We start from the raw sequence: 15,183 nt of genomic DNA on the forward strand, positions 1-15,183 counted from the left end.
AAGTTTGAAATAATTAACAAATACTAACACCCCATTTATGTTCAAGTCAGTGATAAAATTTTTACGGGACATACGTATTCCACTAAAAAACATTGATAGGGGCGTGTGTACTATGCTCCCACGGGAGCAATACTATGCACTTACTCCCTCGTGTAGATGACCTATTTGGGAGGATTTCTTTCGACCTAAAATCTTGATAACCACCTAAGAAGAAATTTTTGAATTTTTCGTTTTTTAGCACTTTTATCTCACCTGCAATGATTTGAACGGCCACTATTCAACCTTGAAAAATTATTGTCTTGTAGGCATAGACAGAGCAATTATGGGATGAAAAGGTTTCATCCCCAAATTTTGAGGACCTATAACTCCTCTTAGATTAGATTTTGTTCGAGGTGGCAAATGGACAATATACTCCCGCCGGAGTATAGCATCATTTGGCCATACCGAACTGATAGGGACTGGTTTGTTTCCGTTATGTTATATTGTGTACATTAGTGAAACAAAAAGGGCAGAAAATGAATTAAAAATAAGAAATAAAGGGAAAACAATACAAAAAAAAGAAGAAGAGAAATGGTGGGACAAGAAAAGAGAGCAAAATCAGAACTATTTAAAATTATTATCTTTTCTAAAACGGCATTTTTTTTTCAAACTATATCCTTTATTTCTGTTTTGTGAAAAAAAAAACTGTATTATCCTTCATGTTTTCAAGGATTAATTAATGAATAAAAACTGAGACCCAACATGTCAGGCTGCAAGGGAAAAGAGAAAAACAACTCTTTATATCTAGTACAAGAAGGCTAGAATCACTCATGCCCGAAGATACGAAATCAGGTAGCTGGGGATGTACAATCTACTATGTTTAAAGGCCAAAAGAAATTTTCTCAAGCTCTGTCCAAAGAACAAATACACCCCTAGCTACCCCATATCTGATGGCCTGAGATGATTGTGACCTTACTTTTGTCTAATGTAATTAATCATATTATATACAATTCCTAAGAATAAAGAGCTATGACTTAAGGGCTTAAATTCTCGATATGCTTCTTCTTCCCACAAAATCTTGGGTGAAGACACGAGAACATTGTCACAGATTTCTGATGGAATACTTACCCATGCTAGAATGATCTAGCAGTTGAGGCGCTTCTGCATACCCTGCAGGTTCATAGGAAGGGGATTACATGGAGATGAGCACATATAGTGTGCTCCAACAGAAGCATATGTTGTGGACTAACCACATAGGATAAAAGATCCAATGAGGAGTGTTTTTTTGATCCAGAATTTTGGGATCTACTTTAGAATCACTATATGTCTTTACCTAAAACAAAAATAAGATTTTGAGTTTCTAAATCCAAAATTTGGACAACCTCCATTCATTCTCAATGACATTAATCTTTTTAGCATAATACTTTTTTTTTTAAGTTTTTTTTTTTTTTTTTCTTCTTCTTGAGTCTTAATGATAAATTTAATACCAAAGTATTCATGATATGTATAGAAGTCAAAGGAATAGATTTGCTACCAAGGTCTATATATGCTTCCGTACCTTTTTTCTTTTTCTTTTCTTTCTGGAGGTTGGTTGCTAGGTTGAGGAAGTTAAATCCCTAAAATTTGAGGTTCCAAATACACTTAAGGTTTTTTTCCGGAGGGAGTGTACACCCACGAGAGCATACAATCTTTTCTACTATAGAAATTATTGCAGGGAAGAGTGCCAAAGAATTCCATATGTTGGAAACTATACCAGAGTGGTAAAGCATTGAGACCTGAGAGTGTGCATAAGAGAGACCAGATGATGAGCTTGGGATGAATGAGTAGTGTACTTTTGTGGAGGGAAGTGTGTGCACTAGGACAAGACATATTAGTGCATAGATATGTACTGAAGGTTTCCTTTTTCTGTCAAACTTTCTAGGACATGAATGGCTTAGATTGAGGCCAATGATTTTACTCTTCTAGTAACACTTGAGTTAAAAAGGAATCAAAGCCAATTGACCCAAATGGAAACCATAAATCAGGAACTCTAACCTACGATTTTTAGGGTTTCAAAGGTTTGAAGCCCAATAAATTCTCAGGTCTATAGTGCCTGAAGCCACAATGTGAAAATTGGAACAACGAGTGACAATGAGCCTCATATTATGAGGATCCATTAGTATGCATATGGCATCTGTGACCTAATTAACATAGATATGAAATTTAATTTTCTATATTATTTTTTTTCCGAATCAACAAAAGAGATGAGGTCCTTTGATCTCATAGACAGTCAGTTTGGCACAAATTGGATGTCATTCTAATAAGTAATTTGGAAGTAACCCAAGCAACCATAATTCCTATTTCTATATAATCGTCTAGTGGGGTGGATCTTTCAAGTTTCTTTTAAGTTCCACATGAGTAGCTATGATCAAAGCATGTGCAATATTTGGAGCTAATGTTATGGAATCCACAATATGTGGCATTCCCAAACACAACCTGAAGTTTGAGAACCATCATTACAGCATTGTTCAAGAATCAATGAACCACTTAAGTTCTTGATCAGTGGTTTAATAGTTTTTCATTTAATCTACAGATTCAAGAGTAGGATTTTTGGATAGCCACACGTAACAGGGTGGAAGTAAACATTGAATGAAGACTGACAGAGTTCATTCAGAAACTGTTTCATCTTTCCTCGGATGGTTTCGCATTTCAGTGGTAAGTTCTGGACCTTGGTGTCTTCTATTGAAAAATGAAGCTGTACAAGTTTCACAACTAGACCCATCATTTTCAAAAAATCACCAGCGTAGCATAAGAGCCCAACAAAATCAGAATTAATTTTAACATCAGGATTGTCAAGGCTGCATAATGATTAAATATGTTTGGAGAGATTCCAACTTCTTGGTTAAGAGGCTGCCGTATATTAAGTGGTATTCAGGTATTGTAGGATCTTAGAAGTCTTAACAAGGATAATGATGACAAATGTCCGTAAATAACTTCTGAGTGTATATAAAGTAAGAAGGGAAGGGTGTGACTTACTCCAATTTCCAATTGCAATTCATGGGTTTTGTGGGACAAAGGAGAGAATGGATTCAAAGAGGAACTCTTAGTCATGGTTTAAAACACAAATGTTGAAATCAAAATTTGAAGGCCATTATAATTTTACAGACCCCTCCTCTTGATGTCATATAAATGTAATGGCTGTGGAGCTAATATTGGTCCATACAGTAAATAACGGCCTTCAGAGCAAGCTTTGCTGATTCGAGTTTGACCTTAGGATAACCAAGTCCTGCATACTATAGGATTGAGGAAAATAAGGATTGTGAGAAGAGCTAACTTTTGTCAGCAGCCTGAAACTCCTTTGGTGTCTCAAGATTGATTCTTTTTCCTTTTACTTTGATAGTTAAATTTTGCATATATGGCATAAATAATGACATCATTGTTTCTCAAACCTGCAAGGGGTCACAAGGTCGAACTTAACACAAGTTGTCCAATAAAAAAGCAAGAGCAGACAGTTTGGGTTGGGGACTTTGGACAACTATGCAAAATTGTTTCACTTTATTTATGGTCCTCTGCACAAAAAATCCCTTTGTTACATTATAGTAAGAATTGATTGTTTACTTCAAGGAATTAGGAGGATTGATGAATTAAAAGGCAGAATTGACCAGTGTAAATTTTTTTTGAAGAGAGCATGTTGGAGGAAGAAACAATCACATATTTTTTAAATAGGACAGCTACTCCTTATGGGATCTCTATGGTGCTGATGCTCATGAGACATTTGAGAACCTGGCAAAATCCAAAGTCTCAGATTACATAGAGGGTTGACCACAAAGATGGACCCGTCCGACACGTACCTCTACCCCACTCATTTGTGCTAGGGAGGAGATTTATTTACATATACTCCCTATAACCCCTCTGGACCAGCTGGTATGGATTCATTCAGCCAATGGCAAATTCTTCGTGAGCGGCACTTGGGACCACATCCGACAAAATGCGCCAATACAACCAGCTTTCAGAGCCCTGGAAAACCCCATCCCATCCTAGAGAAAAGTGGTTTATTTGGCTTGCCTTGCATTCCCAACTGCCCACTATGAGCCTTCCCCAGTCTAGGGGCCTCCCTTTGGTCACTAGATGCCCCTTCTACCTCCAACAGGAGCAGTCAACTAACCATATCATTATGCAATTTATATGTTTTTACAGGTGCTTTGGAGATCCATAATCTGGAGGTTTGGCAAATGCATACCACTCGAGCAATCCATAATCATGACGATGGCAAAGTGGCTAAAGTTTCAGTTCTGATCCAATGGAATGCAGAACATCAGGATCCCCACCTTCTCCACCAATGTCTTACACTTGTGGGCCGAGCGTAATGCATGTATTCACGAGGGGAGAAGGACCTCTATGGAGCACCTCCTTGGGCACATCATTCACTTTGTAAGCAAGTTAGCAAAAGGGAAGGGTTGGGCTTTCCACCCCTCAGAGCTTCATATTTCAACAAACCTTAAGCTTAAGTGTCATATCAAACCCCCTTCCCAATCAAGATTGCATTGTCTCTCCTTCCCACGGGGTATTTTAATCTCAACATCGATGGCTCGTCCTTTTGCAAACCATGCACCCCATGCACAGTGGGATGTTGGGGGATCAGCAAAAATGACATAGGTGGCTTCGCAGTGGACTTTGCCATCCCTCTCGACACCAGCTCCAATAATGCCGCTGAGCGCCACACCTTAGATTGAGGCATCTCCTTAGCGCATGAGATGGATTGCCGCCCTCTTATCATTGAGAGTGACTCCAAGTTGCTAGTTGACTCACTCACACCATAGCTCTCTCCCATCGAGGCTTCGCATCCTCTTGTCCAACTGTAGGGAAAAGCTCTCATAAGTCTCGTACTCAGCAGATCACTAGCGGCAAATATCACATGTATTCCGAGAGACAAACTTGACTGCCGATTGCCTAGCTCAAACCATTGTTTGGCAGGCCCATCCCCTTGATTTTGTCACTCCCTTCATTTCTTGGGTCAATACCATTGTCCTCCTTGAAAGGGCTGTTTAATTTCTTGTACATGTTCTCCTCCGCGATGTAACCTTCCTCTTTGATTATTAATAAAACAAAACGGATAGGGGCTCATCATCCCCACTGATTTACCCAGAAAAAAGGACAGCTACTCTTATATAGGACAGCTAATGCTAGGAAGAGAGATCTTAAAAGGTGGCAAATTATTATGATTGAGAAGGCTTGAACATTCCTGGTCGATTGAGAAGGCTTAAACATTACTGGTCTCATCCGTAACTTTTTCAAGAAGACAATATTGGGGAAGAGAGATATTATAGCCTAAGAAGGATAACTTTGACTTCATTAGGCAGCCTAGCAATAGTGTTTATGTCACTGGAAAAGTTGCTCTTGAAGGAAACCCAATTTAAAAAAAAATGAAATCAGGGAGGCAGTTTCCACTTTATTGGGAGACAAAGTAGTAAGACCAAATTGATCTCTAACAACTTTATTTTGAGAACTATGCATATGCGTGGGTTAATGGCTACCATGGATAAATTTTATTGAAGGGGCAAGAACTGTGAATAACGCAAATGCAATTTTCACTTCCTTGCTTCTTAAAAGGAGGGGGTATTGGGATTGACCTCATGCTTTAGTGGTTGGGCAGAAGGGTTATATCATTATGTTCTATGAGTATAACTGCATCTCACCCATCCAGAAACAAAGAAAGATGCAAGTGATGATATAAGGGACTTTATATGTAATCGAAGCACTAGCTTAGTGAGAAACCTTACAGCGTTAATTTATAGAAGCATTACAAGATCGATACCAACTGATAATCAAAGTTTGAAGAAGGTCTGACCCTCATTATCACATCTAAACGGGTTCTATGTACAAGAGACAGCTTAGATGGGCCCGTGACATTCATGAACTGATACTATTGGTAAATCGAGCATTAGTTGTACCATGGAAGGTCTGTAACTGTGTAAATATGTTTTTTATGTTATATGAGAGAATGCTCCTTGGACGACGTCAGATCAATTGGGTGCCATCTTGCTTCACTGCCTCAACACTCTGTATCTAGTACGAGCATCGATACGATTTGAAAGTTCTAAAGGCCTGTCTAGGAGGAGCTCAAGGGTTTTGAGGGTAGATGAACTGCACTAGGATGCAACAAATGCAGGTTGTCAAGAATTTCCTCCAGGACGCAATAAATAAAGGGCTGATGACCTGTATTTTGCATGTCAAAACGAACAAAGTCCAGAAGCTTTCAAAGTGTAAATAAAGACAGAACAGAAATGGAAAACAACAAACAACACAATAAGGATACCACTCGATATACAGACTACATTACCTCAAGGCAAGGGGAAACTCCAATTGCCTGGGGGAATCTTCTCATGCCATCCCTTTTCAAGAGATTCAGCTGTCAAACTCAGCTACCGGAGGCACATGTCAAAAAGAATCTTCTTCAGCAGATATCCAACCCTTCTTCCATAGTATTGGATAATTCAACTCAAACCTCGCCCACCCAATTACTTCGAGAAAATAACCCCATCACTAGGCGGCTAGAACATTCAGTTGTTTTTTTTTGGGTAATTGAACATTCAGTTGTTCCACATGACAATCAACACTTTTAACGTTTCTTGAGTGGAATCCTCTAAGAAATTTTCAAGCATATTCCAAGATACAAACAAGGTTCAGGGGGGCTTGAAAGACACCCGCAAGAGAAGATAACATTGAAGGCCACTACAGACATATAAACCATTGGAATGGTGTAGAACTCCAACCAATTGCAGAAAATATGAAAAACTACACAAATTTCAAGAGGAAATATCAATGGTACCTATGATCATCAAGGTAAGAATATGTGAGAACAGAGATGGGGTGATCTAGGAGCAGCGGCAACTAGTGTAGGAAAAATCGAACCGGAATAGTTAGCCGGACATTGGCCCGGAAGCAGTTCAACCAGCCTAACCGGTAAACTGGCCGGTTCAACCATTCTAACCGGTAAACTGGCCGGTTCAACCATTCTAACCGAGCAAATCCTTGGCGGTCAAAAAAGTGTTAAAAAATAAAAAATACAAAAAAATCTAATAAAATATGAAAAATATATTCAAAGAATGACTAAACCAAGCACATCCAAATCAAGTTGAAAATTAATGAAAAAAAATGAATTTTAAAGAATAGATTTGTGCCTAGGGGTATTTTGAAATTTTTCAAAAAGATGGGAAAATGTAAAAATAAATATTAATGGCCAAAACAATTCCAATCTTTGCCAAAATGATAAAAAACATTAAAAAAATACATTAAAAACAAAATCCCTCATTTTTTGGGATTTTATATAATGTTCTTTAAAAAAAAATTTAAAAAAATTAATTAAATTTTTTTATATAATTAATTTTAAAAAAAATTACTGGCTGGTTCTGATCTAACCAGGCGGTTGTCAGTTAGACCGCCCGATTTTTCCTTCTCTTGTGGCAACATATAACTTGCAAAATGGAACTAGCGTCGATTTTTAGAAGGCAAATTCTACCCTTCTAAGTCTTTGCAATAATTAAAGGTAAGAGAAAAAGAGAGAATTTCTACTAATAATTGCAATGACTAATAAATAAATAGTTGAATAAATATATAGGGACTTATGGCCTAACTGAATGGCGGTCCAGGATTCGTACAGCCGACTCCAAGTAGTTGGTAAAAGGTTCTAATTATGATGAATTGCAAGGACTAATAAATAAATATTTATCATTCAATCAGGCCATGATGATTCCATTTGTGTTTTTTATCAGCATGATGATGGAAAGGGAAATTATGAAGGCATTTGACGAGTCAAATGCTAGGGCAAGGGTCACCTTTATTCCAAGAACAAGGGTGCAAACAATTTAAATAATGAGGACGGGGCCTTAGTGTAGATTGAATTAGGGGATGCTGCCTGTGTTTGGCCAACTTCTCTTTTTGATGAATAGCTCCCTGAAAGGTTCTTAATGCAGTTTGAGAGGCTACCAAGAGAACTCTCTCCCATTTCCCTAGTGTACGAGGCATTAATCATATGATCAGATTTGCTGCAGAAAGGGGAGTGAGGTTGATTTAGGGTCTGAGGTAAAATACAAACTAGCTCCTCAAATCGCAGAATCCCTAGTCACCAAAACAATTCCTGTCGCGAGTCTCTGAACTGCCTGGAAATTTGGTAGGAAATACATGGAATATTTCTGAAAATTGAAGAAATATTAAAAAAAATAAAAAAAGGGAGCACATTTAGACATATGAATTCTTTTTTATGCTAACACCTTGAAGATCTGAAGCTTGTCAGCTATGCTTTGTGATTTAATTTCCCTTGGATAGATATGATTTATAGATGATGAAAAAGTGGATGAAAAAAAATCCTTCCCATTGTATCCAAAACCCTAGATTTAGAGAGAGTGACAAATAAATTTTACTATAAAAAGTAGAAAATATCAAAGAAATCACTATATTTCAATAATTTTCAAATGATTTAAGACCTATTCTCAAAAGCTCATTGAGGCAGCGCAAAAAATACATTACCTACAAAATAAACCCTCGATCTCTCTAGTTCCAAAGGTATTTTGTGGAAAAATATTCAAAGCTAAAAAAGGAAAAAAATTACATACCGGACATTTGGGAACACAAAAGGTGTTTGATCTTGAAATTTCTTTCTTCAATCACACATAAGCCTAACATGCTCCTCAATGCTGGTCTCGAATTTTGAAAATGATTGCCCAGCACCGCACAGGCCAGAGCAAGAGATTTGGGGACTCACAAATCTTGTTAGGATGTGCATTAGATTTGGGGACTCACAAATCTTGTTTGGGGAATTAGGGGAATGACCCCAACCCAAAAATCTCAAAATCAGTAACATATTGTGATTATTCTGGCTTCCAAAAGTGTCATAACAGGAAATGGGATGAAAATAGGCCAAAACATCCACCCTCACCCTCTAAACAAGAAAGAAATCACCCATAATAGAAACTTATCTTTTGATTTAAGGACAACAGGTTTTACTTAAAAAAGGTGGCATGGACTCGGCGAGTCCCTACAGCCTCTCTACAGACTCAGGATTCCCTGAGTTTTACAAGAATAAAAATTGGGACATGCCCGAGCCAAGCGCAATCTGTCAATTCCCGAGTCAACTCAGCGAGTTTTAAAATATTTGATTGGATTAACTCGTGTTCAATTTGTAGAGAATACTTGGATTTTTTTTGTGGCCATGTGCTGGTCACCTAGGCAGAGAGCCTTAAGTTAGTGCTATTAAGTTGAGAACCAGGGAAAACAGTGGGGCAAAGGAAGGTCCTGAGAAGAGTGATGTGAATTAGAGGAGTGGTATCAGCTCTCCAGAACAATTTTACTTGAGTTGGTTAATATAAGGTAGCAATCATTGTGATACCCCATGAAACCATCTAGGTTACTACAAACATAGCCCACTGCGTTAAGAGACACAGTCAGTGGAGAAATTTTAGAGGACATTGGCCACACACAAAGGACAACCCTTCTCTTTGAGCGTGTTCATTACACCAGGCAAACTTAGACAACCTCACGCAACAACCCTACAATTTTTTTTTTCGTTTTTTTTGATAAAAGAGAACCATATACACTTTATTTTCCTTATTTAAAACATTGATGCCAAATGGTGCAATTGGAGAAACAAGAGCAGGACTTCCTACAAAGGGGCATTGACAAGCGATTTCGAAGGTGTGCAAAATGAAAGCAGATAAAGTTATGGGATCATTGAGCATTTTCTTTCACATTTTGGCTTCACAAGCCAGGTTTGGGTTTTCATGTTAGAACTCTCTGTCTTTGGGCCCTAAGTCATGTAGTTCATTAGTTTACCAGAAGGCCCTATAGTCAATGACACGAACACCGAGACAAAGGTGTCTAGTACTTCAGCATAAAAAGGTGACATGGCATCACATGTCCATACAATTCTTATTTCAAGTTAAAATAATAACATAATAGAATGTTCAACCTTTAACACATAGGTGTGCTTCACTGAGTGGTAGACCATGCAACTTGCTAATAACCGGTCACAGCTTCAAACTCAGATGTAAGCATTATATCAATTTTTTTTAATACACACGTGTAACGGGGTTTCGACATGTGTCAACACCAACACAAAGCAGGAGTCTAGGGGGTAACATTGCCACTAGGTTTATTAATGAGAGAGTTATTTACTATGGAAACTTGCATGCTCCATCCTTTGGGGCCTTCATATGAAGTGAAATAACCGCATATTAAAGGGATGAAGACTGGCAGAAACACATTTTTGACCGAGCTATACATGGGGTGAAATGAGCGTACAGAACTAAGGATTTGTTGCGGACTGAAATGAGGCAGCATTCTCTCGTTGGTGATCAACTCACTCACCGTCTCCTCTTCTCTCAGGTTTACTATATGGAGCCCCAGTGATAACCGACATTAAGTGGCATGAGAGGCATCCTTTAAGATGCAGAGGAGTCCAATCCAGACCCTGGTACTCTCAAGTTTAATTTATGGAGCACCAGTGATAATCGGCATGAGGTGGGATGGGGGTCATCCTTTAAGATGCAGAGGAAGGCACATCTCCATCAGTTCCAGGCCCACTTGAACGTGGTGACTCCCTTATGGGACAAGTCAAAGTGCTTCTTGCTAGTGCAAGACCTCCCGCCTTGCTCAGTGGCAGTTTAACAGGAAAGCTTAAGTGATAAAATGGACACAAACGGGGATTATCAGTGATTTTTAAGGAGATTTTTAATTTGTGATCTCACAGGCCACACAATTTAAGGGTTACCAGTTCAGAGGCCAATTCTTTCGCTAACGATGGTGCAAGTCATAAGACTAAGTGTAGATAGAAATAGAATTATTACACAGGGAGGATATCTAGTTACCTCCAGACTGTATATGATGGTTGCACCTTTTCTGATTTATTTAATAAATTTTGTTACTTATCTGATGGAAAAAGGGGAAAAGAGTGGCAAAGGAACACCATCATCCACCATATGTCTTCCGAATGTAAGGTCACCCTACATATTTCTGGAATAGGCTGATGTTGCTAAGCTAGTTGTTCATAGCCAGAAGGTCCATCTAGGGGATACAGAGTGCATGTTAGAGGCCACCGCTGGCGAGCTTACATGGTGTCTGAAGAAAAACTCTTACGTCTTTCCGGGGAGACATGGTAAACCAGATTGCACTGCACCTTATTTTTTGATAGTGGATAGAAAGCAAAATAGTCCTTTCCATTTTGGTTAGCATGAAGCCCACATATTAGTTTACTCCTTCAAGGAACATAAGTAACAATCAAATATTACTTGGTTAGCTGATGTATTGAGAAAATTGCTCAAATAGCATGGGAAGTGCAAAAAGATGTTTCAAACATCATTCATATAATGATATATACAAGTTCCATAAAGTTCTCACCAAATCCAAGAGGAAAAAGGGTCGTGTAACTTTAGCGTTTAGTTATTAAGAATGCAGAAGGGCGTTAAATGTAAGCCATCAATTTTTATTCTCACACAAGTTTGTTGCACAAGCAGCAAATAATCCTACCAATCAATGATGGCAGAAAATTTTTCTAGTCGAACCATGAAAGTTTGCAAGTCATAAGATCTGGTCATGAATTCCCTCTTACCAGAGAACAAGTGACAAAGCTAGAACCACAAGAGGATTCCGTACTTAAAAAAAAAAAGATAAACTCATATATAGCATGTTGCATAAAATTAATATTATTTCAACAGGTTTGGTTATTGAATGTATACTCAGTGTAGGTGATAGCTATGATTAATGGGATATTAATTCCATACGATATGACTTCAAATCTCCAATTAATAACTCCACCTATAAAGATTCCCCTCCATGCATATTGTGCTATCAGCTGCATTACAAAAAGAAGGATGCAGTGCATGCAGACAAAAGGGACTAACAAGATTGGAAAAGTCATTCAAAATGTTTAAATCAGCTAAATGCTATATAACAAGAAAGATATTTTTAACATTTCTGTTATGATCTTTACAGAACATTTTACTATGTTTGGATGCAAAGGATGATATCCAAGTAATAAGACTATTATTACTAAATATATTGCATGTTCTTCATGGAAAGAAGATAATTTTTGTTATTTGCGCTAAACATGCAGATCCTAGATTTACGTTTATCATGCAAGACAAGTTAAGAAAAAGACTCAACCATGATGATGATGCAAGACAAATTAAGAAAGTAATTTAAAGACAAATTCAGATACCACCAAATATTAAGCTAAGGAAACGCCAATTTTATAAACTTGATAATATCCCATTATTTGATTCTACTTCCAAATATGTGGTCAATATTTACTTATGAAATATCAAATATTAATAAAAAAACTAACAATTACTCCAAAATTCATAGAATATACTACACAAATCTTGGGTACAATATGGGACAAAGAAATGCCTAACATATAGTATATAATATGCTTATTACTATACAAAACATAAATATAGAATCCCTTCTCACTACAATAGGCTTCTACACTAATGGTTACGACTACTTCAAGCACTCTTTACCCATAACGAATTTAGTAAGAAGCAATTCATCACGTTGCATTAAATCCCGACTCTCCACCAAAGCTGCTCTCAAAAGGAATTATAATGGTAGAAATCTATCATATGAAGTTTGTATAATTTTACTAGGCAAACATATCTTTTTGCATCATTGTTGCTCCCTCCTTCTCTATCTAGGCTTATGTTCTTGGGCATCCATCACAATAGTGTGTTCTATTCTATGAGAAAGAGAGTAGACAAGAGAGGAAGAGCATCTCACAATAAACCATAAGAAAGTATACCCCATATTATTACGAAGAGCAGGATTAGAATAATCTAAAGTTCAAACTGTTTCATCAACAAAAGAGAATTCCAACTAGCACAACCTAAAACTAAAAACATAAATACAACATCTACAAAGCTCAACAGCTCATTCCTTCCTCCACTATAACAACAACATTTCACTGTGACTTAGCTTGCTGAAGGAATCCATCTCAAGCGTCATAGACCATAACAGCCAACCATATTACCAAATCCAAACTTTTAATGTCTTCATTAAAAAGAGTCCATAACAGCTGTCCCTGAAGGTATATTTACTTATTTCTAGCATCAGCTCTATCTAAAGGTACATTTACTTCTTTCTAGCAAGAAAGAATTGAAGTTGTTAAAGAAAAACCGAATTCATTCTTTTTACCAATAGTCACCACATGAACACTTCCCATCCTTGAAATGATGAAACCTTTTGTTATCTCTTACAATTAGCTCTCTCCCAACAATCTTCGACATGATCTTGATAGCATTATGGCAGTCCCCGCAAACACGGAGGTTCTTGATAATCCTTAATGGGGTATTAGCAGGAGTGCTAATAAGTCCATAAGCAATGGCCAACCTCTCACTATGATAAAGCAAAGCTTGTTCTTTTGCCTCTTGATCAATATCATGAAGCACATATCTAGTATCAGGCACATAACCAGCCTCTTTCATCTGACCACTTAAACCTTTGAGTCTCTCATAAGTCTCTCCTTTTTGAGGATTGGTTCCAGCTCTATATTCATTCACCTTATTCTTCCCCTCAAGCATGTTCAATCCAAGCCTCTTCCTTGGAGGAAGAACCTTTGGAGCATTAGATTTTTGGGCTTCTCGAGATGGGTCAAAAGCAATCAATTGCTCTTCTACCCTATGAACAAGATCGGTATCACCATGAATACTAGCATAATTTTTCAATGTTTCTAATACTGGAATTGGCGGTGGAATCGCCATTCCGTCAACAAATTCCTCTGCTTCTGCTAAATGGCCCGACCTTCCAAGAACCTCCACCATTCGTGCATAATGCTCAACTTGAGGAGAAACTCCATAATCCTTTTCCATCGATTCAAAATGGATGAACCCTTCTTCTACTGATTCCAAAACTCGGCATGCCAACAAAACTGAAACAAAAGTCTCCCTAGTTGGGCTCACCCCTGCTCCTCTCATGTGCCCAAACAATTGAAGGGCTTCATCTCCTTGATCATTTGATGCATACCCCTTGATCATAAGGTTCCATGAATCCAAATTTCTTTCAGGAATTCGATCAAACACATGGCGTGCTTCTTTCATGCTACCACATTTACAGTACATTTCCATAAGTTTATTATGCATGTGCAAATTCCTAAAAGGACATCTCATTATATAGTCATGAACCCTCTTACCTTCCTCTAAAGCCTTTAAATCTCCACATACCTCCAAAATAGCAAAGATCACATTTGGGTCGAGTTGAATACCTTGTTTTTCAATAGCTCCTAGAGCTTCAATAGCCTCCTTTGCCTTTCCCTCTCTGCAAAATTTGACGAAATCCTCAGTAGTATAAACCCTAGCTTCTTGGAATGGAGCCATATTATCTACAGGTCCCTGACTGGAACTTTGAAAAACCCTAGGGTCAATATGGCTCGGTAGCCTCTGACAACTATTTGGCATTGCTTGAGTACTCAAGCACCTCGCCATAAAAGTCTGGCTTGTAAAAACTAATGGCTTGGAGTGAATGAATTTTTTTAGAGAGTAGAGAGAGAAAGTGAACACAAAATGCGAAGACTTGAGGGGTTTTGTTTTGAAGAGGGAGGGAAGAATGGTGCTGCCTCTCTCGATAGCCACTGAAGCTGCCATTTTTGCGCAGAGTGCATAAACCCTGTCGACAGAAAATATCAGAACCGTTAAGAAAAAAGTTCCGAAAAAAATGACGTTTTAGCATGGGCCAAGCCCTCTCATGTAGAAATATGGGTTTGGTAATAAATATAATTTTGAAATATGGGTTTGGTAATATATATAATTTTGAAATATAATTTGATTCTAGTTTTTAGAGAATATATAATTTTTAACACGAAGATAATGAATATGTAAAATAAATAAATTTTAAAAATTAAAAATAATAAGAAAATATTTAAACCATTAGTTATAATTATTTTTAGATCGACCCCAATTTGCATCCATCTTTAAAATGGATGATTTATGCTTCGTATATTTGCACAAATGCGGTCTTTGCCCTGCATAAAGCATTTTTTCATAAGGTAGGTTCTTATGGCTCCCTAAATGACTTTTATCACTTACTTTGACAATCAAGTGATATCACTCAAAATAAATGAATATTAGGAAAAATATCATTTGAGAGTTGAAACTCCTTCTCAAATCATTATAAGGTCCTCCCACATCATGTGTGTAAAAACCAAATGATTACCATTAAATGTGGTACACACTTATGTGT

The 15,183-nt window shown here is 37.6% G+C and overlaps 1 protein-coding gene and 1 long non-coding RNA gene across 2 annotated transcripts; both read right to left on the reverse strand.

Annotated features, from left to right (window-relative positions):
- Positions 1 to 3,737: 3,737 nt before the first annotated feature.
- Positions 3,738 to 7,140, reverse strand: LOC148781913 (uncharacterized). The gene is made up of 2 exons (XR_016055826.1): positions 6,299 to 7,140; positions 3,738 to 6,174 (listed from the first exon to the last, which is right to left on the reverse strand). It is a non-coding gene; the product is annotated as an uncharacterized LOC148781913 (long non-coding RNA).
- A 5,591-nt stretch (positions 7,141 to 12,731) lies between these two features.
- On the reverse strand, positions 12,732 to 14,618 carry LOC105421359 (pentatricopeptide repeat-containing protein At2g15690, mitochondrial-like). The gene has a single exon (XM_011628487.3). The coding sequence runs from the start codon at positions 14,586 to 14,588 to the stop codon at positions 13,140 to 13,142; it is 1,449 nt and encodes a 482-aa protein (XP_011626789.2). The 5' UTR covers positions 14,589 to 14,618; the 3' UTR covers positions 12,732 to 13,139.
- Between the last annotated feature and the right edge of the window lie 565 nt (positions 14,619 to 15,183).

Source organism: Amborella trichopoda, chromosome 5, assembly GCF_054954075.1.
Source record: "Amborella trichopoda isolate Santa Cruz 75 chromosome 5, AtrichopodaSantaCruz75HAP2 v2.0, whole genome shotgun sequence".
Lineage (NCBI taxonomy): Eukaryota > Viridiplantae > Streptophyta > Magnoliopsida > Amborellales > Amborellaceae > Amborella > Amborella trichopoda.

What these genes read in the sequence shown, in the direction of transcription:
- LOC105421359 (XM_011628487.3), bottom strand. Translation starts at nt 14,588, where the DNA reads ATGGCAGCTTCAGTGGCTATCGAGAGAGGCAGCACCATTCTTCCCTCC.